This window comes from Sander lucioperca, chromosome 3 (assembly GCF_008315115.2).
Source record: "Sander lucioperca isolate FBNREF2018 chromosome 3, SLUC_FBN_1.2, whole genome shotgun sequence".
In the NCBI taxonomy this organism is placed as follows: domain Eukaryota; kingdom Metazoa; phylum Chordata; class Actinopteri; order Perciformes; family Percidae; genus Sander; species Sander lucioperca.
The window spans coordinates 24,109,634-24,136,174 of NC_050175.1; the positions used below are offsets into that span (position 1 = coordinate 24,109,634).

The following is a 26,541-nucleotide window of genomic DNA, read 5'->3' on the forward strand; positions in this document are numbered from 1 at the left end:
AAGAAACTAAATACTAATTTAGTGGCAAGTAGTCATGCTAGTGGCATGGCGCAAAGCAATGTCTGTCTTTCGGTAAGTCCACCACTTTGGTCCAGACTGAAATATCTCACCAACTAGAGGGTGGACTGCCATTAAATTCGGTGCATACAGTACATTCATGCCACCTTCAGAATAAAATGTAATCACTTTGGTGAGTCTACATCTAGTGCCGTCATCAGGTCAATTTTTTAATTTGTCCAATACTTGGTTTATCACCAAATACATGCCAAACTAAGATGGTGAACATGGTAAACTTAATACTAGCTTAACATGAGCATGTTTTAATTGTCATTGTGAGCATGTTATATCATGCTGATGTGAGCATTTAACTCAAAGCACTGCTGTTCCTAAGTACAGCTTCACAGATGCGCTAGCATCTCTGTAGACTCATGTAAAGATGATGGTGTTTCTCTCAAAGTAAATTGATCTCATTGACTGAAATTTTGCACATCTTAAACAAAGTTATGTAAAACTGTAATTCGGTCCATGATATCCATAATGCCATGGTTGGTGGAACACACACACAGCTAATTATTTTTCATTATTACCACGTCTTTTCTGTCTCTTACCGCTGGCTTTGCCCACACTGTCACTGCTCTCTCTGCCAGCAAATACATACTGCCTTACCACACCATCATGAAACTAGAGGCCCTTTAGTTTAACATTTACCCAGGTGACACATTGTAGCTCTTTGAATTAGAAATTATAAAATTAAAGTTTACCTCAACCTTAAATCTTTCCATTGTAAACCAATATGGATCATAAAGTCTGCATTTCAAGAATAAAGGACCTGGTTCTTACTTAAACTAATAGGCAGCCAGAAAAGAGCAGCTTTGGGGTTTTTAGAGTTCCTCCGTAAACAAAGATGCAGAAACTCTCTGCATTAATGCTGTTGCACTTCTGCACAAAGTTTTGTTATACCAGCTCATGCTTTTTTTTTTTTTTGGTTGTGTGATTTTCCTCCCCATCATTTTATCTAGATCAATCCAGCTTGATTTGTGTAGCAGTCTCACGTTGTGTTGAAAATCCACACAGCTGTTTGTATCTGTTTACTGGAAGTATTAAAGTAAAGGTTTTCAAAATATGTCATTTGATTACTAATATTAAACATTTGATTTTATTTGTGGCTATTGGGAATTTCAGGTTACTGGACGGGAGAGTTTAAAAACAGAAAGACCATCAAGGCCTGTGAAAATAGCAGAAAGTGATGCTGATGTAAGTGTATCATTATGTTCTCAGGATTTAAAGAAACAGTCTGATAAGCACCCTGTTTATCTATCGCTTCCTTTTCTTTAAGATCTCCATTTCTGACTTCTAATCCACTACAGAGCAGCAGTTGACTTTAGTCTGACTTTACTCTGTTTTTAGTGTGGTTTGTCTGTGTGTGTTCTTAAGTTGTGGTAAACAGAGGCTGCAGAGGAAAGAGAACGTATGCACATTGCAACACTGTGGGGACACCCATCTACACTGCACAGGGAGGGCCTGAGAGTATCGACCACAGCTTTAATTTTCCTCCCTGCAATTTAAAGGGAAAAATACATGTAATGGGAGTTTTAGATGTTGAGCTGTTAAATTTTTCAGTTTGATTTGCCTGACCCTGCTTTTCTCATTCTTTGTTTTCTGCTGAATAGAGGTAAATAAGATGGATGTCCTGGCTTTTCATCATTAGCATTGTTCCACTTTAACAATTTATAAGAAATTGCCAGTAAATTGTCTGAACAATGAATATTTCATGCAATTAAAAACAACAATATATGGCAGCAAAATAAAAACAGCTTAATTATTAATTGAACAGAATGATAAATAGATCACTGTGTGAGAAAGACTGTGAACTAGGCAGTCTTATGTTGTTTTCATAAACACATAACCCATTTCTGGGAAAACAAATCTGTCACTCTCAATAAACACGGTTTTCTCCAAAAGTGGATTTGAAAATATGGATTTTTGATTATGATTACTCATAATGGGTATCACCAGATCTCTCCCCCAAACTAGACAGTATAGAGCCTTTTGATATTTCTCGCTGCGCTGATGAGAGGAATTCCTCTGGGCTTTTTACATAGATGAGCCTTATTGACATGTTTACAGACAGCGAAGACGGCAGCAGAGGATCAATTCATCTTATCTGGCTGCGTTGTTACAATATAGTTGAACGAAGACTAGAATGAAACAGTCAACCTCTGCTGTAAACACATGCTGTATCTCATCAGCCCAGTCACTATTTTATCTCTCCTGTTTTTCTGTTGCATTATGTCTTTACTATACGTGGTACTATTAGAGGGTAATAAGAAAGAGAGGTAAATGTAGATTTTATTCTTTGTTTTCCTGCATTCTTATTGTTTCAATGTTGTTTTTTTTTGTTAAGGTGAAATTAAGTCGACTGTGTGAACAAGACAAGATTCTACAGGAGCTAGAGGCCAGGATACGCACTTTGAAGGAGGACAAGGTTTTTGTTTTACACATATATATATATAGAGAGAGAATTAGCTTTTTTTCTGTGTGTGTGTTCTGCCTGTATTGGTGTATTAGTGTGGTCTATAAATGCTTCTTGTGTTATGATGGTTTGCCTCATGTCCCTATCTAGGACAAGCTGGAGTCTGTGCTGGATGTTTCCCACCAGCAGATGGAGCAGTACAGAGCTCAGCCAGCCCATGCTGAGAAGATTGCCTATCAGCAGAAATTATTACAAGAGGATGTGGTGCACATCAGGGCGGAAATATCTCAAGTCTCCACAGTAAGACACAAGCTGCACTCACAAGTAGACTATGCTTATAATGTTAAATGCCGCTTCTTTGACTTATTTGTTAAAATATGCAATGTGGCCCATCGAACATAGTTCATTTTGGTTTGGCAGGTAACATGCTCTGAAACTACTTACTGTCTTCACTAGTACATACAAGTACATGCTACCATTTGTAGTATGTTTTTATTGGCTGTAAACAAGATGTTCACTTCTGTTTTTAGCTGTTCCCTTCAGTTGGTTTCAGCAACTGGCACAATGTTTCAGGTTGACTGTGACTTTCAAAGGAAGTGCTCGGGGACAAACCTGAGGCCACAAATAAACTCATAAGTACATTTCTCTGTCACTCTGAAAATTAGTCAAAATGTTTATAGATATTGAAAATATTAGTTAAGAGATAAAATGACAAAAAGACGAGTTTGAAAAGAAGCATTGGCTCATGAGATGAGTATTGTACCTGAAAGCTGTGTCTTGTCTTATTATAACATGGAGTGCATTCTGTGTTGTTTTGCAGGAGATGGAGAACGCGTGGAATGAGTACAGCCGGCTGGAGAGAGATGTGGACTGGCTGAAGTCGGCCCTGCAGGGACAGATGAACCGCAGCGATCTCTCTCAGGTCTGTGGCTCAGTGATCTCTGTTAACACACACAAGCAGTCATTCACTCTCATGGATGTGTGTGTGTAGGAATGAGTTACTGACTACTGATTTGATATGCACAGACAAAGCAAAGAATTATGTGTGGTTGATATCTGTTCAGAGGAGCAGCTTCAAATTATAAACTATATTTTGGCAAAATAGATGACTTTGCCTTGGTACACAAGTAATTTATCAGTGTGTTAAAGAAAATGTGTCTATGTAGATTTGTGTTTTTCTCCTTGAGCAGAAAGAGAAAGTCCAGATCAGAAAAGAGCTGTGGAGAATTGAGGATGTTATCGCAGGCCTCAGCACCAGTAAAGCCAACTACAAAGTCACTATCTCCTCTGTTACCAACCCAGGTGAGACTCCTGGGGCTTTCATGTGTACACAGCAAAATATATTTGTTGTCTGTGCAATGCAGTACAAGCCATGTGGTCATGCTACTGTATCTCACCAATAAAGCAATTAATCATATACTCGATACTAATGCCTTGAACATTTCCCATGGGAAAAGAAAGCACTGTCTTTACAGCATGTGTGTATTCATGGTACGTGTTCATGTACATTGAATTCCCCAGAGAGGAAGTTTGTGCCTTCAGTGTCGGCGTCATCAGTGCCTTCTGTGTCTGGGAGCCCGTCTGCTATGGAGATGAGATTTTCCGTGCAGCAACAGCAGCACAGCCCCCACCTCAGCCCCAGTAGCCACACCCCCACCCTTTCCTCCAGCCCCAGCCATCAGCCCTTACACCACTGGGTGGATGCAACCATTACCAGTGGACTTAAATGGGTGAGTGACCCCTGCAACAAAAGTCAGCTGGTTCTGTTTTTTGTATGAAAAACAAAGCTGCATAAAGTCTTTGTACTATGCAGTTTACACACACTTGTCATACGCCATCTCTAATTGCGTAACCAACTATGATTGGTCAAAACTATTGCATGATGCCTTACAGAAAACAGTGGCTCCATTTTCAGCACTAGTTTGAGGGTTGCAACTATCGAATATTTTCATTATAACTTAGTCCGTCAATTCTTTTTTCCATCAATAAATTAATTGTTCAGTTAAGAAAATGTCAGAAAATAAGTAAAAAAATTACAATTTCTCATTTGATGTTTTCAAATTGTTTGTTTTATAGAAACAACAGTCCAAAACCCATAGGTTATTCAATTTGAGAGACAAATCCTCACATTTGAGATGCTGAAATCAGTGAATGTTTAGCATTTGTGCCCAACAAATGATTCAAACGATTATGATTAAGAAAATTATAGAATTTTCTGTTGATCAACTGATTAATGATGATTAATTTACTAATAACGTCATCGCTATCTATATATAGCTCTAGTTTTGTTATTTTAAGATTACTTTTGTTGCCATGTTGCCTTCATTGGAGCAAATATAGAGACAACAGACAGGAAACAAGGGCAGAGAAAGTGTCCACAAATTTGTATGTAGCAGATATTCATTAGTGGTTTTGTGGTCTTATATTAAGGACTGATGTCACAGAACAATGTGAGGTAGCTGCTTGTTTGTCATTTTAAGTATTGATTAGTAGTTAACAGTTCCCAGTTCTGTGTGCAGGGCGAGGAAGATGTGCCTCCCAGACCTCCTCTACCTCAGCTCTACAGCCCTGATGAGCATCCCCCTGCTGTGCCCCCGTTGCCCCGGGAGACAACGGTCATCAGACACACTTCTGTTCGCGGCCTCAAGCGACAGTCAGATGAACGCAAAAGGGACAGAGAGATTGGCCAGTACACTAATGGAGACAGTAAGGTACATTCAGTATTTATGTGTTTGTGCTGCTTAAACGTCTAAATTGAAGTTTCTCATCTGTTTCTAATCTCTGTCTCTGAATCACAGGTAGAACTTAGGCCTTTCCTGAGCGATCCAGAGCTTATGGGAGCTGGAGACGGCTCCAGCCACATCACTGTAGTATCCGGACATGCCGGTTACCAGACGTTACCAAGCAGAGGTAAGTGAATGATAGAGCCAGTAGAACAGATTTATTTAGCTGTAGAATATTTATTATGTTACAAAATGTTGGACAAAAAAATGGCTATATGGCTTAGTCGAGAACAGTGTTTTAATGTTTGTTGGCTTTCCCTCAGGAGTGGCTGGCTCCTCGCTTAGGCTAAATCAGTCTTCGAGCATCTCTTCATATGTGACCCTCCGAAGAGCAGCCTCAGCTGCCGGCGTGAAGGTGAGGCACAGAATGAACTAAAAATCAAATCAGATGGCGTGAATCAAAAGTGGCCACCCAAAGCAGTGGAGAGACGACACAGAGACAGTAGTATACAACTTCAATTCAAGATGATATCACTGAAATTCATGAATTAATTAATCAAGATATTTGGAGATCACATTAATACTTCTCACTCTCCAAAGTCCTCTATCAAACCTAGCCTGAAGTGTTCCTCAGTGTTAAGTCAGTGAAGGATCATGTTTTCATTTCTGCACTAGAGACTTGAAAGTATACAAGGCTCTGAAAAAATTAGTAATGTATTTTTTAAAATGTGGTGAATTAATCTTTCCTTTATTTGCCAAGTACACATACAAGGAATGTATCCTCTGCATTTAACCCAATCTTAACTAATTAGTAGCAGTCGGCAGCCATAGTCCAGCACCCGGGGACCAACTCCAGTTGTAATGCCAGTGAATGCTAGGATGTTACCTAGCATGCATGTCTTTATGGCGGGAGGAAACCGTAGCAGCCGCAGGAAATAAGCATTTGTGGGACTGGAAACTTTTTACACAGGTTGTTATTTACACTGTGCATCTAAATCTCTCTCTATTCTCCAATTACAACCTCAGAAATGTCTCAGTTGTGAAAACTAACATTAGCTTTTACCTTCATTTTAGGTTTGTTATTATTTTCTTCCACTTCTTTGCCTTCCGCTGTACCTTTTGCTCGTGTTATCCACTCTCTTTCCTCCCACTCGTCTTAGGAGAGACCAAAAAGTGCCTTGGAGCGTCTGTACTCTGGGGACCCGGCGCAGCAGCAGAGGGGGAAGATGAGTGCTGATGAGCAGCTGGAGAGGATGAAGAGGCACCAGAAGGCCCTCGTCCGCCAGCGCAAACGCACCCTGAGCCACGGAGACCGCCACGCCTCTCCATCCTCGCGCAGCTCGTCCTCATCCTCACGCCCACTTTCAGCAGACTTGGGATCAGTATGTTACTAGAACAGTATCACATGTCACACTCTCATGCATGACAACAACCAAACCGAGAGTGGCGATCTACAGTAGTAATGCGTGCCTTTACTCAGTGTAGTCTGTCTCAGTTCCTGACATTACAAAGTTGATAATAATACATTCAATTAGTACAATATAGTAATTCACTGAGTGGCTCTAACTGCTTAACTCATGCATTTTGTTCTCAGACTTTACTGTAATAGGCCTTTTCACAGCAGACATTTTGACTTGTCACAGCAGGAAAGCACATATACTAATAACATTAGCATTAACAAACACATAACACACTAATTACCTCAGACACAGGCCTTAAATGCCATCTACCCCTCACAGTCATCAATTTCTGGGTATTTGTTTTGTCCCATTATACTTGTTAGACCCTAACATTCTCTTTTTCACCATACTACCATTCTCTCTTCTACTCTTTAGCAGTGGTTTGTGCTTTGTGTGCGTGTGCGTCTGTGTGAGAGAAAGAAAGAGAATAAGAGAAAAAAGTGCCTACTTATTTTCTATTGACCAAATCATTGACATACACTGAGCAATGCCTATTTAAAGCTATTCATCTCAACGTAATCATGGCATCGTTCTTGCTTTTTCTTCACTTGAATGAAGATAAAGATGTGTTGAGTGTTAATGGAAGAGGGCCTACTGTTGTCCCATTTACCACTTCCCAGTCTTTGTGAGAGGAAGCTTTTATTTAGACAATACTAATGTGTATGACATCCATTTCATATCAAAACATTGGTTAAAGTGATTTCAGTGTTTACTCAGTTTCTTAATCTGCTAATTAATGGTTAGTTATAAGAAGATCCCTTTTTCAAATGTGAATGCTTGCAAATAAATAAACTATTTTCTAATGGACTCATATTGCCATGTTTTTTGTATTTATTATATTTCTTTATCTGAATACATTCAGTATGGTCGTGTTTGGGGAAACTTTTATCAGTATGAGTGAAGTGATGTTTCCTGTTTGTGTCAGTGGCATTTTGCGGTCTTTATCACTATTGTAGAGAATTTACAGATTAGATTAGAGAGCATAAGCATGCATACTCAATCGATGCATGCTCCATTTTTTCCTTTTTCACACCTGTACACACACACACACACACACACACACACACACACACACTCACTCTCTCTCTCTCTCTCTCTCTCTCTCTCTCTCTCTCTCTCTCTCTCTCTCTCTCTGCACCCTTTAAAATCATGTTAGCATACCTGTGATAACTAGTGTGTTGTACAGTACTTATTACATTAAATTAAGTGAAACAAGTCATTTTCAAATTAACTTGATAAGTGCTTGATGGCAGCATCATGTAATTTGTTTCACAGTCTATGTTTTTCCTTTGTGCGTTGTCCAGTGGAAGAGAGAGCAGGAGTTTGACCTGCAGTTGCTCGAGCGGGCTGTTCAGGGGGAGGAGGCACAGGGAGTTAGGAGCGTTCAGGGAGAGGAAAGACCTCCTGAGCACAAAGAGAGACCCCGCTCGCACTCTGACGAATGGCTGACCCTGCGCTCCATGACCACAACCCCTCCCGCCCATGAGGTCGACCTGGAACCACTAGACTATGACCTGGACCTTAACAAAGAGGTAAGTTATCTTTGTCTCAGCGAAGAAATACAGCTGATGAGTTTAATCTCAATACATAAATATGCTAAAGGTAGAAAAAAAAACATCACGCTCAATCAAAAAAAAAAAGAGCTGCAGTTTGTGTAACCAAAGTCCAAAAAATATTTTGTACACTCAAATTACTAACATTGCTCCTTTTATTCGACAAAATTTAGACAATGAGAGCTGACTAAAAAGAACAGTCTAACTGATTTGGGTGTTTGAATCCTTTTTTATATTTTCTAAATGCAGAAATTTAAGAAAATACCTTGAATTCATCAAAAGCTTTGAACTGATCACCTCGACCTCAATCAAGCTAGAGAGTAAAGTTAAATGAAAAATAAAATCTATAAAAAACTACAGTATAGTCCACAAGCTCCCATAAGCAGCACAAAGTCGAATATTTCCTCCACAATGTCATCCTGCATGATATACAGTACATCGACTTTCTGAACTTGATTGCAGGTTTTATTCCCCCTTTTGTTGAGGTGACTGGTGCTTATTCTGTGAGGCAGACACATGATGTAGAACGAAAACAGACAAATATCTGACAGTTCTTACTAACTTAACTAAATTACAAATAATGATCTGTTGAATAAAATACTGTCGCAATCCATGCTTACAGCCCTGACCTATTAGCCTAAATTCTGTCTGGTCCATGATGTTAGATCAAATATTCTTTGCAGTTTTAACCAAGTAATTGTCCAAGAACAGTTTAACTCCTTGTTGTAGGCTTGGCTTAGTGAGTTATATATCAATCTTACAGTATAAATGTCTGCATATCCTTCATCTGTGCAAGTAGATAGACTATTTTTTGGGGTGACCTGGTAGCAAGGATGATGATGAAGCAGCTCAGACCTAAACACACACTATCTGTTTTGTGTAGCTTTCTAAGCCTCAGAAAGTGTTGATCCCGGAGCGTTATGTGGATTCAGAGCCTGAGGAGCCTCTCAGTCCGCAGGAGGTGGAGGATCGTAATCGTAAGGTGGAGCGCATCAAGAGCATCTTGGCAAAGTCCAGGTAAATAAAATGATAATGAGTGATTTTGCATTTAAGTGTTGCTGATAAATGTCTGATTCTAGGGTTTCAGGAAGGCCTTGTAGTTAGCCAAACAACCAGTTTAACCAAAATATTAAAGTTCAAGCCCTTTGTTGGCAATCATTCACCCTACAGAAGCAAGCTAAATTCCCACCACCTTCAAGCTGTAGCTCAGGCTTCTCTCTGACATCCCTGCAGGTGGCAAGAGAACGCTCTTACAGAAATCAATGCATTTCCACATTATTACCATCATCATCATCATGTTTTGTCAATTTGGTGTTTCATTTTTTTGTGCACGGGACAGTGTGCAAAACCTAGCACCCACAGTGACTGTGGACAAACCAGAGGTTGGGCTAGTGGCTCTTGACTCAGCTCTACAGGAGCAGGAGAGGATCATCACCATGTCCTACGCTCTTGCGTCGGAGGCCTCGCTCAAGAGTAAACTAGTCACAGGTTGGTCATTTATACAATTTCAAATTATTTTCTCTTCGTTTGAGCCTATAGGTTGTTGTAGGTAATACATCTTTGCTTTATAAAGGATGTAAAAATCATTATTCCACAGAAACACTTTAGAAATAGACAGAAATAATTACTGTATCTGCCAAAAAAAAAAGAAAAAAACGCACCAGTAAAATTTCTACCGGCATCACATTGACATATTTTGGTTCAACAAGGGATAAAGAGGATTGACGGAGTAGAGATGAGAAGGGCTTAAGGTGCAGAGTCAAGCAATAGGGCTGTTCATTTACTAATAACTGAACATTATTCCTTTTTATGATCTCAGATAGTCTCTAATTGCAATCCGTGTAGAATCTTTCAGGCAGGGGAGGAATAGCTTGATGAGGCCATTTTGTGTGCTGATCAATGACCCAGTCAAACTCTACTCTCCTTCATACCGTTGCTGCTGCTTTGAACGTAGCTCTGAACCTGCATAAAAGACACTGCGCTCACTTTTCATCTCTTTCATACTCTACAGCAGACAGGCAAGTTCATTTTCACTGTAGCTGCAGCAGATTGTCAGCCTGTCTGCCTTACTCACACACATATGCGCACGCATGCACGCACGCACGCGCACACACACACACACACACACACACACACACACACACACACACACACACACACACACACACACACACACACACAAATATCTGTCACCCACAGTATCACACAAGCTGTCAGCGTGTGTGGAAGCTTAATATGCACAGTGCGGCAAAGTCAACAATTATAACATTATTTCCAGCATAAAGAAATGTCAGAGAATATATCTGGTGGCATCTTGTCAGCGGAGACTGAATCAATGACTTTCTCTCCCTTTGGTGTTAAAGTAAGGTATGCAGATGCACTTTCAAATCCCTGAATTAAAAGAAGAGTCTTTTTCACGGTATTATGCATGAGAGACTTCAATAATGCCAGCATAAAAGCAGGAATATGCAGCATTGCAAGTATGTGTTATATATTAAATAGGTGTTTTTGATTGTTGAATTTGTTATTCTAAATGGTTCATTAAATTGGTATTTTTTGTAATTACTTGTCAGGGATATTGAAAGGAATTAAATTATCTACAAAATATGATCTATCACATAAACTTCCTCGTGTAATGCCTCTTCAACTAGTCATTGCTTTCTTCTCTTTACGGCTGATTAAATATTGAAATGATTAAAAAAATGATAATAAAGCACTTCACACATCACACCACTGCGTACAGATAACAATAAGTCTCAAACAACTTATGGTGCAAAATATATTAACTAGCAACACTTACCATCCTACTGACTTTCTTCTTATCAAATACCTTCAATTCAGTCACTGTTTGGTATACTTAAGGAAAAACACGCCACATGAACTCGTTGATGTCACTAACTATTTCATCAGCCTGGTAAAAACAAAAGCCCATACGTTTGTTTGCATGCATGTTATGTTTGTTCTGTGTACGCTTATGGATCGTTTCACATTCCTAAGTAAGAGAGGGGCACCTTTATCGACAGAAAATTAATCTGCAACTACTTTGGTAATCGCTAATTGAAGTAAAAGGGTCAAACTTCTGCAGGTTTAAGCTTTTCAAATTAAAGGATTGAATGCTTTTCTGTGTCATGTGTGATAGTAAACTTACGGTAATATTTTGGGGTTTTAGACCGATGGCCTGACAAAACAAGACATTTGAAGACTCGGAAATGATGATAGGCATTTTCGCTATTTTCTGACATTTTATAGACAAAACTGTTAGTTGATTTGAGAAAATTTGTGGCAGATTAATCTCCACAGTTTCAAGATTAGTGTCACCAATTCAGTATTCGACCAAATGTCTCCCCTTCAGTTCCTGAGTTTATGGCGTTGAATAATGGCCAGAAAAGTGTTTTTGCAGATGTCACATTGAAGTTGACCTTTTGGATATAAATGTCTTCACTTCATCATTTTATCCTGTGAGACATTTGTGGGTAATGTAGTCATAGATAGCATTGATTTATGGCCAAAAATCTGTTTTGTAAGGTCACAGTGACTTTGACCTTTGACCAGTAAAATCTAATCCGTTCATCCTTGAGTCCAAGTGAACGTTTGTTTGCTGGCGCGGTGGCATAAAAACATAGACATTCCTATTGGTTATTTCAACTAAAAAACTGACTTTCCAGAAACATACACATATACAGTGATATTAGATTTTATCCATGTTGCCCACCCCCAGTTCCATGGTACGTAGAACACGGGAAGTGTAAGTGTGGTTGTGTCTCCTTTTAGAAAAAAAAACTTAATGTGGTTTTCAACCAGTTTCAGCCTTCATTGTGGCTTTAAAACTGTCCTAGGACTGGCCATTCGACTAACAAACCAATGCTGTGTTCTCCTTCTCTGTTTTCCTTCTGTCCTCTCCTCCGTAGTTCCACCACAGGCTAACATCCCCACCCCTCCTCCTCCACCCCCTCCTCCGCCTCCTCCTCTCCCTCCTCTTCCTCCTGTTTCTACGATTTCTACTGTGTCTCTGGCGCCTCCCTCTCCTCTAAGCAACGGAATTCACTACACGTTTGTCTAATCCGAGAAATAAAGTAAGGCCTAACTGCATGTTTTACTGTGCTAATGTTTTCGAGGCCTCACTAATTCTCTCTAACACGGGGCTCATGTGTGCTCTGCACCTCACTGCATGCTTACTGCTCTGTTGTGATTGTAGGAAACACATCTTGTCTAGGTTAGGAAAGCCCTGCCTCTGCTCCCATTATAATCAAAACAAACATCTGCAGGCAGTCTGCTCATCCCACTGTGATAATTGTGTGTAAATTGTTTTTCTTTTTTTGTACCACTGCCAAAATATTTATGGATGGTTGAGGAAAGAAAGGGCTCAAATGAACATGACTGTTTGTAGCATTGTGTATAATTAACAAAAGAGACACCTTTTGATTTAGCACCTTGACAGTTCAGTAGTCGGCACAGCTGCATTCACAGCACCAATTAGCTCCCCATCTGTAGCCTGGCAGCGATCAGGAAAAAAAACCCAGTAGATATCATTGTTGTTAATGTAAACCAAAGAAAGAGGGGTTTGTGTCATTTTAGTGCCTTATTAAAAAAAACTTCCATCCATCAGCCAAAAATGACAAATATGTATTTAGTCGTTTCGGAATTATTAGTGATATATTTTTATGACCATTAGCCATCCATGGATAGGTAAGAAATACATTTCTGGATTGAGATTAGAAAATGTGCAGCACATGGGCACACATACATAAAATAATCAGATGTTGATAAATGAATACACACAGTAACAAAGTGTCCATCTAGCTGCATTTGACCTTTGACCTTTTTGTATCATGCAGCGTTCATGTCAGAAGAAAGCATGAATGACTCCTTGTTAGCCTGGCATGACTTATGAGGTATTATCTATGAGGAATCTTCATTCCTTGAGAACTTGTGTGACTGCATGCTTTACTGTGTATTGTTGTACTGTGTTTGATTTTTCACAAATCTTTTCACTACTCTCCCATCCCATCTTCAGTTCTGCTGTTAAGATGTGGGCTGTGATGTTGCTCTGCCACTAAGCAGTTTTTGTCCATCGCTAAAGATCAGAATGACATACAGGCTCTACTCATTGGAATTATTTTAAGCAAAATAATTCAGAACTACAGCGCACATATATCTGTGGCTATCAAGTTACTGTATTGTTAACAATTGTAGTGTGTCTGTATAACTGTTCCCTTACCAGTAGCTGTGCAACCTTCACAAAAGTGATTAAACAGTGATACACTGTATTTTGCACATCGAGGAAGAGTATGAGAGGATTTTACGCAATGAATGTATAAGTACAAAATGCACAAAGTACTGTTTACTCATTCTTATATTTATTCAATCTTTGGCTTTCACATCTGTGCCACACAGACTGTTTATTGCGTGTGATAATATCTAAAAAATTATTGTTTTTCACTGTCCATTTTAATAATGTAGCTTTAGTTTAATATGTTTGGTATGAGGTTTTTACTTGACTTACATTCTCTATCTCAAGGAAAGAATATTGGGTTAATGTTGCACGTGTTTTCAGTCTAGTGAATGGAAAGGAACAACCTCTTAAAAGGCAGCAAGAGCCTCCTTTTTTTATTCATTCATTTGTGGCTCCAAACATACTAAAAAAAACTCTGGTATTATTTCATTTTGATAGATTCTGCTGTCATGGGTATCTTGTTTTTTTGATATTTACTGTTCTTGTACTTTGTTTTTCTCTCATATCAGCACAAGCAATTTCTGGACACTGAGGTGCTATTCCACAATGACAACAAACAACTGCATTCTGAAAGAAAATAGGATTTTTTTGGGACCTTTCCATACAGAAGTACAAGAACTGTACTAAACATTTAAACTGCTCTCTGAGGCTCACACAGCATTGACTCATTAAGGTGTTTCTAGTTGCTGAAAGCGACAGGAAAATGGAAGACTTCGCAGTGGGAGCTGCTGTGCTCATTAACTATGAAAGTGTCTAACAAATGTTATCATATGTGATCATAATACTCTTTTCTACATGTTATTGCACTTTGAATTGTACACTGTATCATGTTTTCAAGGTATGACTGAATTGCTTTTACTTGCAGTGTGATATCAACTTGGAACTTGCACAGAATGTTAAGAACAAAAAGGTACTAATACTCATGAGGGTAGTATTTTTTGTCAAAACTCAGATCATATTCTTACACCAAACCACTTGAAATATCATATGTATGTATCTGTAGCACTGCCAGTCTCCTTTTAGCTTGCCAAAATGAATTTTTATTTTTGCTTACATCAGGATGAAAATAACCTCTAACATATTTTCTGTGTGACTGGGGATGGTTGCACAATGGAAATTTATAAAAATGTTAATATTAAAGATGTTAACACAATATATGGTTAATTGCATATTTATTTATTTATTTTATTTCATATTTCGTTTTATTTGAACTAGTTGAATGCCTTTTAGATTCAGCTGACAATATCACATCAGCCAAAATTCTATGATATTCAAAGGGAAATTCAATCATCTATGACCTTCTGCTTAGACACAGCTTGCATTGCCTTGTAATTGACTTGATTGAAAAAATTAGACTAAGAAACTCAACTTTTACTTCAATGGTTAACTTTTAACCTAAAATAGAAAATTCACTGATGGGTTTATTGACCGTTTCTTTATTCTAATCATGTACAAAGGAAAAGTACAAAATGTGCACTCATCATAGCTCCAATATTCTCTTTGAACCTCCACATTGATTGCCTTGACCTAATAAACTCCATTCTATTATTTGGAAAGGGAACCAAACTATGGCATGCTCAAAGGAGGTGAACTTGCAATACAAAAAAAAGAGGCTTCTTGAAATGTTTCTTAAGTTCAAAGCTTTTTCCATCTCAAAAGGGCATTTTTAATTCAGTGTATTTTCAACCAAGAAGGTGGATACTAATAACTCTGGATTTTGAAGTACAGAATTCATATCTTTAAATCATGAACTATGTCTCAATTGCAATTGTAAAAGAAACCTCTGAGAAATACATGTATTGACCTTCTGATTCAAAAAGAAAAATGTTTTTCAATAGAAAGTGTGACGGTGCTTTTATAACCAAATTCTTCAGTTTTCAACACAAATGTTTATCATGTTACATTTATCATGAATACGCTGATAGGATGTGATCCACACACTTAATAGATGCGCCCACGCCTTCCTTTGCTTGTCTGATAGTGAGCAGTTGTGCTGCAGCTCCTTCCCAAGTGACATCTTTATCTTTAATTGGAGAGTAATTACTTTCACTTGTCTGCATCGTGGTGCGCTTTGAAAACACCTGAGAGAGGAGGCTGCACCTCCCTCAGCAACCACATCCTCTCTGCCTCCATCTCTCCTCCAGGATCGGGGCCCCACTGCGCCTGCTGGCCCTGGTGGCTAGAAGACCCATCACATCCTCTGTTTTGCTTATTTTGCAATAAAATGGGATGTTTTTCCCTCCTTCTGCAAAAATTCACCCAAGACCCTCCACTGAGGATTGTGGCATTTCCATGTATTGACGTTTGGCTGGTGGTTCATATACATTTGTTATTCTGTGCTCTGGACTTCAAAGAGAATGAAAGAGGGCCTATTATGCTAATTGGGTCCTGTTCTGTTAAACGCAATCAAGGCCTCCCGCATTAATCCTTAACTAAATACTTACTGGATTCAGAGATGCTTTTTTCACATGCAGAGAGACTACAACACATACTGCTCAGTTTCCCAACAGGAATGTTTGTTAGAGAGTAGTTTTTGTTGAAGTAAATAAAAGAGAATAAGTCAGCAGCAGTACATTTAATGTCTCATTTTAAATCACAAAAGTATAAGTAGCTCATGTCAATGTTAAGAGTGACAATGTTTAGGTTAAAGCTTTGACTTTTTCTTTTTTTGCCAGGTCTATGTTGAAAGGAAGAGCCTATTGAGACCCTGCTGAGGAGTCTGACCTTGTTCTCAGGTCTACATTGTTCACTGCACTGCACACTACACTTGTAACATATTCACAGTTTTCTCCTGATAGGGGAAGAGAAAGGAGACTGATTCCCAGTGATACATATTTCCATCAAATAAATATTATTGTTACTTGCCGTGAATGTCTGAGGATTAGATTACAGTGGAAACACAGCCGGCGCCTCCTTTGCGCACTGTGGGGATCCAGATTGTAGTCCAATTGTACAAATACAAAACCAAGGGAACCGATGCAATAGGTGCTTTGATTTCAAAATAGTATTTTATGCTGTTTTATCATTTTCAAGGTCCACATACGGTATATCTTTTAATATGTAAGAAATGGAATGGTGATTTGTTGAATAATTGAAGAGTTATGAATCACTGAATATTCTTCCCAACGTGCGTACATGCTATAAAAAGAATAGACAGAGAAGGCAGAATAACAGTCATGCTGCACCACATTCACCTAACTATTTTCCATAACTAAGACAATGCCTTTGTGTAATCTTTTATTTCAAGGGTTTTACGATATCATTTGGGAGATGATGCAAATGTAAAAAATATTAAATATTGAATAATCTGTTTACCGGCTTAATATATTAAACAGTAGGAGAACACAATTCCTTCAGCATGAATGATTAAGTGTGTGTTGAGAAAGTGCAGTGTAACATAAAACAATGAATTAATCTCATTTCCCTTAAACGGAAGGTTTTTACAATACCTACAGTGAATTGGGCTTTTTGTACATAAAAGCAATTGCTTTGTAAATGAACCAAATGCCCCTGGGCCTCCTCTTTAATCTAGCAGCTCCGTGCACACACTGATCTCAGTGAAATGTACTATGTTCAGCGACTCAAATGAAAAAGCTACCAATGCATCCACAGATCGAGAGTGCACTATCACAGTGATGCATCCATTCCATCAGTCTTTTTTTTAAGATACAATAAATGAATACAGAAAATCATGTTGTAACTGTTAGATTAGGCCATAACTTGAGATGCATTTTAATTAAATACTTAAAAACACAAAAGTTGTAGCTGCAAAACAAAAAATCCTACTTGTGTGTAATTTGCTGCAAAGGAAGAAGAAGAAGTTTTCACCTAACCAGATTTTTGATTGGGCCTCAAATAACATAATAAGTCCAGGTTATGTATTTAGAAATACATTACATATATAGGACCATAAATAGTTGGTTTAAAGTGTATTCATGAGTACTACAGAGTTGGTATTTGTAGTACTGTTGGCCCGGGCTGTATGATGGTGTCCCTGATAAGTATATAATTAGAATTGGCATGTTGCACTCCTTATTTCAACATGATTAATCAGTGGTTCTCTGTTAACTTGAAAGGAAATATTAGATCCTGACTAAACTTTGATGAAATCCAGAGTTACAAGTAAGAGATTTGGGTCAACTAATGAGAACAGAGCATCCCACTTTGCAAGTCCAATTGGGAGAGAGGCGATTTGCATGTATGCAAATACAGTTTGAGTTAATTGCATAACTTGGCATTCAATAATGACTAAGTTGTGTTGGTTTTGTGGACGTCGGTCCTTTACAACTAGACCGTGTCAGCGGTTGTAACCATTGGCAGAATTCTCTCACTGATGGCTGTTCAGGGTGTTCACACATTTACACTTTTTCTAGAACACACAACACATTCAGGACAATGCTTCTACGTGAGCTGGGTAACTGTTTACAAAGCAAGATCAGTATAGCCTGCATTTATATTCAGAAAGGACAGGTTTAGAACAGAGATGTACTGTATGGATCCTTTTGCAAGTCACTTATTATGCTCACTGTCATGAGCGTAAAAAGGCAGTTGTTCTTTTCCCAGAACTCTCTACCGCCTCTTGAGCTAAGGTCTGCTGCTAGATAAAAATATAGCAAATTCCATCACTTGTCTATAATGTAATGCTTAAAACTTAATACAAGTAAAAAACAAAGGTGTCATCAGCACATTTTCTTGAGTCCTGGTAGATAGCTACATTAAGAATATATGAATATAAATATATGAATTAAAGATATTCCTCAGTTGTAATAATACATATTTTTATGTGATTATGTGTACCATTACATACCAATCATTTGTAGGTTAGGGTTAAAGTTTAAAATTATATAATGAATAGCAATTCTAACATATTTATACACTGGCTTTACAGTGTGTTATAAAGCAGGTATTAACTGTGTGTTCATAAGTATAGCAGCTTTACAACTGTTTATGAATGTATTAAAAACTACTGATTATATATGACTACAACTATGTTAAACCATAAAGCATATATTATGTGTTTATGCACCAGTTATGATAATAGTTGCTAACAAAGACATCAATAAAACACTTAATAAATAAGGCCCTTATGTCTGCTGCCAGCGTCTTCTTTCTCATTAAACCTCATTAAGAATACAAATCACTGTATTCCTTAGCATGTATCAGCTGTATACCTTAGAAACCTGCTCTGGCTGCACTGTAATCAAGCCCCCACCCACCCACAATCCTCACTCACTGACTGAAAGTTGTTCTCTAATTAACCATGCAGGAGACAGGAGAAGAACACATGTTAATTTAATGTAACAAAAATGTTGATTTTCATGCACTCTCCTTTTCAAATATTTATGGGCTAGACTTGAATTTCAAGATGCATCAAAGACTCACAGGGTATGCAAATGTGTCTGTCTTACCCCCCAACAAGTTGGACTGTCTTTTGCTCTTCATGCAGGCTTCATGCACTCTACCATCTGAGCTATAAAGAGGAAGCCATTACAGTCACCTCTATAGAAATAGTAGTCTCTATTTGTGTTTTGAGAACTATCCGACGCCCGTTGGCACCTGCTCAGCTGCACCCATGTGTGCTCTGTTAAAGCCTGGTGGGAAATGCCACAATAAGCACAATGAGTCATGTCTGTCATTTCCTGATGCAAATTAAATTGTCATTTTCAAAACAGCAACAATGCAGTCCAATAGCAGCAAGTGTTTAACGGAAATGAGTTTACTTGGTGCAATCTTTGTGTCAGGGTTTACCACATTTAAACAGGCAGCATGCAGTTAACCTTAAAATAAGCTGAAAATAAGCTGAGGCCCAAATCCTCTGATTGTGTCTCTAATACAATCATCTGATTTGTGCGGGTTGAGGGATATCTGTCGGAGCTTCTCGCAGTGACCAAAAGGTGGCGTATGAGACACGTGAAACACACATTTCAGTCCAAGTAAGTCCGCTACTGAAGAGACTGAACACAGAGCAGATATCACATATGAATTACCATGCGTAGATTTGAAAAATACTGTGATAGATTGTTGCGTAACTATTTATTATTTCACCATACTAAGGTGTTTCACTGTGTTTGAGTCTTGATAAAATTGGTGGCATGTATTAGATTCCTAGTTTGAATTGAATTGTTGAATCTCAGGAGGCAATCAGTGTCCGCAAAACTATAGAAAAACTTTCTTTCGAAAGGTAAGTATTTCTTTTCTTTTCTTTCTCATTTTTACCTCAAGCAAATTTCAGCAAGAATTTTTTTTTTTTAGATTTTTTAGATTTAAATTGAGGGGTATTGAACATTGTGATGCTCCTTGATGGAGACGTGATGCGTTTCACTTTACCTTGGACAAAAAAAGAGGGAAAGTGAGGCGCACGAGAGTCTGGGCTGATACGATGTTGTGAGTTGTGTGGCCAATCCCCACACACACACACACACACACACACACACACACTCTCTCTCTCTGCTTCTCCTCCCTCTTGTAGCTTTATGTGACTCTGCAGTTAACAATCAGAATTTCCTCCTGCTGTCTCCTCTCTTTGTAAGTAACTTTCTCATTTCTATGATATGATCCATGATAGTCTGCTGTTGTGATTCTTCTGGCATGTTGAATAGCGGAGTCATTGAGGGTGAGTGCTGAAGCCTGATGTGTATTGGTGCGTGTCACAAAAGGCTGCTGCTGATTTATATACAACTTTTCCGTCAGTTGTCTCGCTCTTGTCTTTCTATTCTGGCTCTGCTCTGATTTGTACACGCTCCTATTGTAATTGATTTTGTGTGGTTGACATCTGTGGGCCTCATCGAAGCTCAGCTGATAATTTCAATATGCTCATTTAATACAGAGTGTCTCATGTAAAAGCTTCTGTTTTGGCGAATGATCTCAACCTGTGGGTTTCCTGGGTCAGCAGCTGGACCTTTGCTTTAATTTGAGATGTCAAACGGCTTGTTTCGGATCTGTTTAAATCATAATACAGGATATATTTAAATTAATGCAATTGCTCTAACTTAATATTAACTGAATATGCATTAACGTACCGATGCAACATATGGATTATTTTAGTTATATCTTCTGTGTTAAAACCCATATTGTATTTTCTACAGAAATTAAGAAATAAAATGTATCAGTCCATGAAAGTTAAAAGTTAAATGTGATGCCGGAAAACATTTTCTTTCGTGCCATTGCCCATATTTGTTTTATACAATTACACACTAGTCATTTTTATTTATTAATCATCTAAATTGTATGACTCTCAAAATTCACCATGTCATGAGGATACGTCTTTTATTTTTGACATTTTCTTTGGATAATAATGTATTTAGCCTATCTAATGATAAATATTCGGCGTGAAAATAAATCTAAAATGCTCTGCATGACGAGAGGAATGCAGCCTATATGTGGGACGTACTTTTTACAGGATAATCTGTCAAAACAATTATTTAAAATTCTAGTAAAGCTGAGGTGCATAATGTTTTCTTCCAGTCCATGCAATTTGGAAATATCAAAATTCCTTGTTTCATATGATCATTAAAAAAAACGTCACAAGAAGAGTCAGTATACCTTAGGTACTGATTAATCTATGAAAATAAATGCTGTTTTATCACACAAGTCTTAACTAGTCCCTGAACTCCTCTTCCAGGGTTCCTCTCACCTGCTCTCATTATCTCATATCAGCTGAATCTATTTTCCTCTAAAGAAACGACGATTTTAAGACACTTTGAAGTTGAAGAGGTCAGTGCGTTTGTTGTGCCCTAACAAAATGAAATAAAAAGTGTCACTATGTCACTCACAATGTTGCATCAGAAGGGAAAAAGTCATCCTTAACTTTTCAATCGCTGCGCCTGTAAGTTATGTTCATTTAAGTAAGCTTATTAAACTGACTAAACTGCGGGCAGTTACAACCATCCTCCCTGTCTCACTTTTATTTCGCCACAAATCTCTCTCTCTCTCTCTCTCTCTCTCTCTCTCTCTCTCTCTCTCTCTCTCTCTCTCTCTCTCTCTCTCTCTCTCTCTCTCTCTCGCATCTCTTGTGTGGGAGGAGGAGGAGGAGGAGGAGGAGGAGGAGAAGGGGGGAGTCCTGCCTCTTTGCCTTCCTCAGATCAATGCCCTGGCCACTCACTTTCTGATGTTGCACGACGGGAAATGCTTTGAATACTTGCGACATGGCTGCGCGCATTGATTGCCAAGATTGACAGCAGCTCTAACCATCGTATTCTCTTGTCTGAGTGTGAGAGTGAGGGAGGTAAAGAACAGATAGGCGACCAACAAAAGGTACTTGTAGTTTTGGACAGCTGAACTTCACAGAGAGTAGTGTACGGGATCCCCTCATATGGCCCCGTGTGAGCAGACTTAAGTTTTCGCTCAACAGATAGCTCAGTGATCATTTTCTACAAAGTGTAGCCTAGTCTAGTAGTTTACGCACGGGAAAGGACGCATAACTATCTTCTTCACGGCTCAGATCATCAAGGTAAACAAGACGTTTGCTGTACTTTTCAACATGCTTTCTGTTGTCCTGATATATTCACCTTGTGTTTTATTGCTGATTCCTAAAAGTCGAGCGCGCTGTCAGTGAACTGTTTCGGTACAGTGCGCTCATTTCGCTTTGAAACTATTTTTATAAAGTTATTTATGTGTTATGCTTACACTGGTTTGTACATTTTCTAACTGGGAGAATGACTGTCAAACTTTCATTATTGCGATTATTTTATGCGTCGCTTTCACCAAAACAAGCGGAGTAGCCTACACGCGAGACGAGTGGCGCGGTGCTGGCTCGGAGGCGCTCGGGTTCACCGCAGAATCGGCGAATCCGCATCTGCAACAACATCTAACTTTATCAGAACTAAACTCGGAGACAACCTGAACCATCTTTGAAGGTTTGAAATCACATTTTTTTTTCTTTGTTTATTTCAGCAGCATGAAGCCTTGCGAGCGGACACTAGGCTGTTCAGTGTCAACTGCTGCGTGAACACCGACCCGGACTGCTGTCACCGATAACGTGTTCACTAAACGCGATTAACAAGCGGCGATTCTTACTTAACTGTTAAATATGTAAAGGTTGACAGCGCTTTAGTGTTTGTGTTTACATGTCCCGTAACTTTCTTCTGCTGATGGCAGTTTCACTTCTGTCCACAAAGTGGTAGCCTACTATTCATTGACAATAGCGTGTGCCCTGGTAGGTTTACTCTCTCTGCATGTGATGTGGACAAGTTTATTTGAAGCTTTCGCTTATGTCTCCTTATACCTTTATACATTCTCGGGCTCTTTAATCCAAACTGCCTCTCACCCGTAGACTTTTGTCTGATTTTTAAATGTAAAAAAAAAAAAAAAAAAAACAGTTTCTGGCCCCCGTGTAGCCTGGGAATTTGTTCTTCCTTAACTTTCTCGGGAGGTCAGGGGAATTGACCTCTAAAGAATGCATAAGCCATAAATTAAGTTCAACAATCGCAAGGCTTGTCCATTTAGAGAAGATGTACTTGAACAGACAGTTTTCCATTTAAGCCGAAGTCTCGGAAGCTCGGCGCTCCGGGTTTGAACAGACAGAGCTTCTCTTGTTAAAAGTGCAAATGTACTTAATAAGGATTAATTGTTTCCTTACATTTGGGCTTATTAGACATTAAGACAATTCCGAAAATTAATCAGCATGGCCTTTAAATAGAATAATTGTTGTTCAGATATTTTTAAAAGCAAAATATAAACTTTGTTCTCTTTTTTTGAGGGTTAGGAAATCACTTTTTTATATATATTGTCCATTAGAAAATATTCAACTTGTACAAACTTAAGTAATTTCCATGTGTATCATGAATTTGAGATTAAGTGAAATATCAGTGGCTGAGCATGATATTGGCAGCGCGGAGATGGCCCATCAGAAATTAGACACTCTTATGTGAAAAAAAAAACGAGCCTTCTAGAGCGACTGCGGGAGTTTTGATAACATTTTAGAATCAGCTGTGACAACACGTTGAACTTTCTTTAATTCAGTTTTGCAGTTGTGTCTTTCTTCTACGTATTAAACACTTCGCACGTGCGTTTTGTGACCACACAAATAACACACCTGTGGCTAATTATTGAAAACGATCTCTTCTTAATACTCCTCAACCCCATTCTCTGATTCTGGCAGGAAAGTTTTTATCTTTGCGCTATTTTGTATTGAACACTTTCTTTTTCTGTAGCTGTGAACGCAGGTTTCCTCATAAGGTAAGGCGATTCTGGAGACCAAATGCAAGTCTAAATGGCACATTTATAATTAGACTGCCCATTCAGCACATTGTCCTGATTGCTATACAGGGACACTCGGCTCTGTCTCTATAAGAGTTTGTCTCTGACGGCTTGTACAGCTCAGCGTGTCGCTCACTAAAAGAGGGAGAGGGGAAAGAGTGAAAAGCGGCATTAGAGCCCTTTGATGTCACACAAGCGCGCCTGGCTCTTATTTAACATATCTCACTTATCAGAAACTATACCGGCATCATAATTAATCACCTTCTACCTTTCTACACTCGTTTGCAGTTGTTACACACAACTTAAATGTTCATTTTAATAATGGGAGAAAAGTTAAGTGTTACTATAATTTTGGCAATGTTATCCCTTTAAATAATTCCTGCTGTTTTATCAGACAGACGCGCTTTTATTTCGCAGTGATTGTCGCTGATTTAAACATTAATCAGCAACTAAAAACTGGCATTTTGTTGGTATGCGAGGCTTAACAGAATTGCAGGGCAATAATATAATATATATCATATTTCATACTGACTGGCCTTGCATATTTTTGTATTTTTAAGGACTAATCTGCGGGTGGATCTTGAGCTTTTTGCAAGACTGAGAAAGGCAGCATTTCCAACCTGGACTCAGCATAAGATATAGAGTCGCTGACGCTGATGTGCCAGTAAGTTCAAAGATTCTTAGGACTTTCATTTTGGCATGAAGGGAGAAGCCACCTGGCTCACTTGTCTAAACACATCCTGCACTCTGTCCAAGTCCAATGTCTCCCGTGTTGCAAGAGCAACTTTTCTGCTGAGAACCTTTTTTTTGATCATCATACATTGCGATTGGAGCCTTTTTTATTATTTGTTTTAATGAGTGGAAGGGAAATATTGTGGATGAGCCCATCTTACAATTTGTTTAGACTCAGTTCCACCAACTAAATTGACCTCCAGCTCTTCTTTTAACTGTCCTCATCATCTAAAGGTAGGGGTTGTTTAAACTAAGCTATTGTGCCAGCAATTAGTGGGATCAAAGAAAAGGCAGGAGAGAAAGGAAAAGAAGTAGGGAGGGAAGGAGAGGAAGACAGAAGGGGGGGGATTCAGAAAGAAATGTGTTTTATGTGATATTTTTTAAATATTGTTTTCTATATCTTACCTTGTATATGTGCACATTGATTATGTATTATGCTTTTGGTTGATGCCATTTAAACAGAAGGTGAATGTGATCATTTCCAGTGAACAGCAGTTGTTTTCTACTGGGAATTTTATTACAACTGACTAGAAAAAAGTCCCTTTATCAGTGTGTTTGCAGATCTATATGAGTAATTGAAACGTGGTATTTCATTTCACTGCTAAAAATCAAATATTATGTCTCTATAACGCCACACAGAGATGTGAAATGAAAGTGCTACTTTCTGTAGGTTTCTTTCCAAAGGTTTTACACTGCCAAACAGAATTCTTTGGAATTACAACCAATTCCAACTCATAATAAGATGATTTCACAGACATCATTTTGCAATGGTATTATAAATAATAATGACGTGTTGTCAGTTGCAGAAAGAGCGATGTCTCAAATAATACTAACAATATATGTAATACTGTATGTAGATTATTACATACACAGTTCTGAAGAGAAGGGACCTAGATATTTAAAATTCTTGTAAAACTGTCATCGTTTTATTGTGTGTGTGTGTGTGTGTGTGTGTGTGTGTGTGTGTGTGTGTGTGTGTGTGTGTGTGTGTGTGTGTGTGTGTGTGTGCGTGCGTGCACGGGCGCCTTGGCATGTGTGCATGCATGAGTGATACTTTCCCTCTCTCATATTTGGCAAGAGAATGTCTTCAGTCTTCACACGGATAAACACTACTGTTCATTTTGATTTGAAACGTCAAAATCCAAAAAGCCACTCTCCAGATGCCATTTAGACTGCATAACTGAGTCCTTACACATCGCGTTATGTTTCCATATATACAGTGTTCTGCAGAATGACAGCTACTTTGTTCCAAGTGAGAGGACTCTGCTGGGATACGGACAGGGAGAGCAAAGCTATAGAGGGAGGGGGCAGCTGAGGGGTGCACAGGTACTAGTCTCCCTCTCTTCATGGTTAGTAGTCTCTTAGTGGAGGGAGCGGCTGAGACCTGATGATAAACAAGATGAGAAGAGGTAAACAACAGCAGGCCTGGTAAAGGTAGAGGAGGGGGGCAGCAGAAGGGTGGAGGACCGCAGGAGATAATAAATGTGGCAGCACATGTTGTGACATCTGTCTTTCTAAGTGTTATCTAATTTGCTGTAGAATATTTCAACAATGATCAAAACTGATGGGAACATGCCACGGCAGTTGTTTTTTTGTAATTCATCCCCTTCAACAAGAAGTTTGTGACAAGTTGGTAACATATCACTCCTGTCATGATGCTTAATTTTCCTTCGTGCGACGCTGTGATTAGGCGTTGCACAGTATTTATATTGAACGCATGCATGCCTCCTCCATACAACAGTGTGTGTTTGGTAGGTTAGATCAGGTTTTCACACTTCAGGGCTTAAAGAAAGCCATGTACGATATACATGTGTTCTGTTTGGATGAAGTATGAATAGTGTTTTTTTCTCAGTTTGCACCGTTGTCACTTCTCGTAGGAGAAATAGTGATGAAATCAGTGGTCAAGTGAGTCACCAAGAGCAGACAGTGGGGCATCTCCTTCACATAGTCACCATCTTACATGAAAAGCTGAGAGGAAGGGGAGCCAGACACATTCAGTGTAATACACCAATAATACACAAGCTGTATGAAAAAGAATCTCAAACATTTACATTTTGAATTTCATCCAAGATTAAACTTCAGTACATGGTATTTTGTATTCAGAAACAAATAGAACCTATATGTGCCAGCACTTAGGCCTACTGAACATCAACAAGGGCAGGGGCAGTTT

General features: G+C 38.7%; 2 protein-coding genes across 26 annotated transcripts in view; both read left to right on the forward strand.

Moving 5' to 3' along the window:
- plekha7b (pleckstrin homology domain containing, family A member 7b) overlaps positions 1-14,597 on the forward strand; it is an 82,373-nt gene extending 67,776 nt beyond the window's left edge. For 12 of the 15 annotated variants that reach the window (XM_035999551.1, XM_035999552.1, XM_035999549.1 and 9 more), the window contains 15 exons: positions 1,183-1,254; positions 2,405-2,485; positions 2,624-2,773; positions 3,294-3,395; positions 3,664-3,775; positions 3,995-4,203; positions 4,981-5,184; positions 5,272-5,383; positions 5,520-5,611; positions 6,357-6,578; positions 7,961-8,188; positions 9,093-9,226; positions 9,549-9,697; positions 12,118-12,282; positions 13,952-14,597. In XM_035999551.1, the coding sequence (XP_035855444.1) occupies positions 1,183-1,254; positions 2,405-2,485; positions 2,624-2,773; positions 3,294-3,395; positions 3,664-3,775; positions 3,995-4,203; positions 4,981-5,184; positions 5,272-5,383; positions 5,520-5,611; positions 6,357-6,578; positions 7,961-8,188; positions 9,093-9,226; positions 9,549-9,697; positions 12,118-12,269 (2,019 nt within the window). In that variant the 3' untranslated portion in view covers positions 12,270-12,282; positions 13,952-14,597. The remainder of the gene's footprint in view (positions 1-1,182; positions 1,255-2,404; positions 2,486-2,623; positions 2,774-3,293; positions 3,396-3,663; positions 3,776-3,994; positions 4,204-4,980; positions 5,185-5,271; positions 5,384-5,519; positions 5,612-6,356; positions 6,579-7,960; positions 8,189-9,092; positions 9,227-9,548; positions 9,698-12,117; positions 12,283-13,951) is intronic. The other 3 variants (XM_035999550.1, XM_035999555.1, XM_035999558.1) reach the window with 3 other exon arrangements.
- Positions 14,598-20,033: 5,436 nt separating this feature from the next.
- Positions 20,034-26,541, forward strand: part of sox6 (SRY-box transcription factor 6) — a 137,030-nt gene continuing 130,522 nt past the window's right edge. For 3 of the 11 annotated variants that reach the window (XM_031324215.2, XM_031324216.2, XM_031324217.2), the window contains exon 1: positions 21,514-21,891. The gene's annotated coding sequence lies outside the window, so the exon portion shown is untranslated. Of the gene's footprint in view, positions 20,056-21,513; positions 21,892-22,193; positions 22,298-23,542; positions 23,619-24,199; positions 24,304-26,541 lie in introns of those variants that run through there. The other 8 variants (XM_031324210.2, XM_035999564.1, XM_031324212.2 and 5 more) reach the window with 6 other exon arrangements.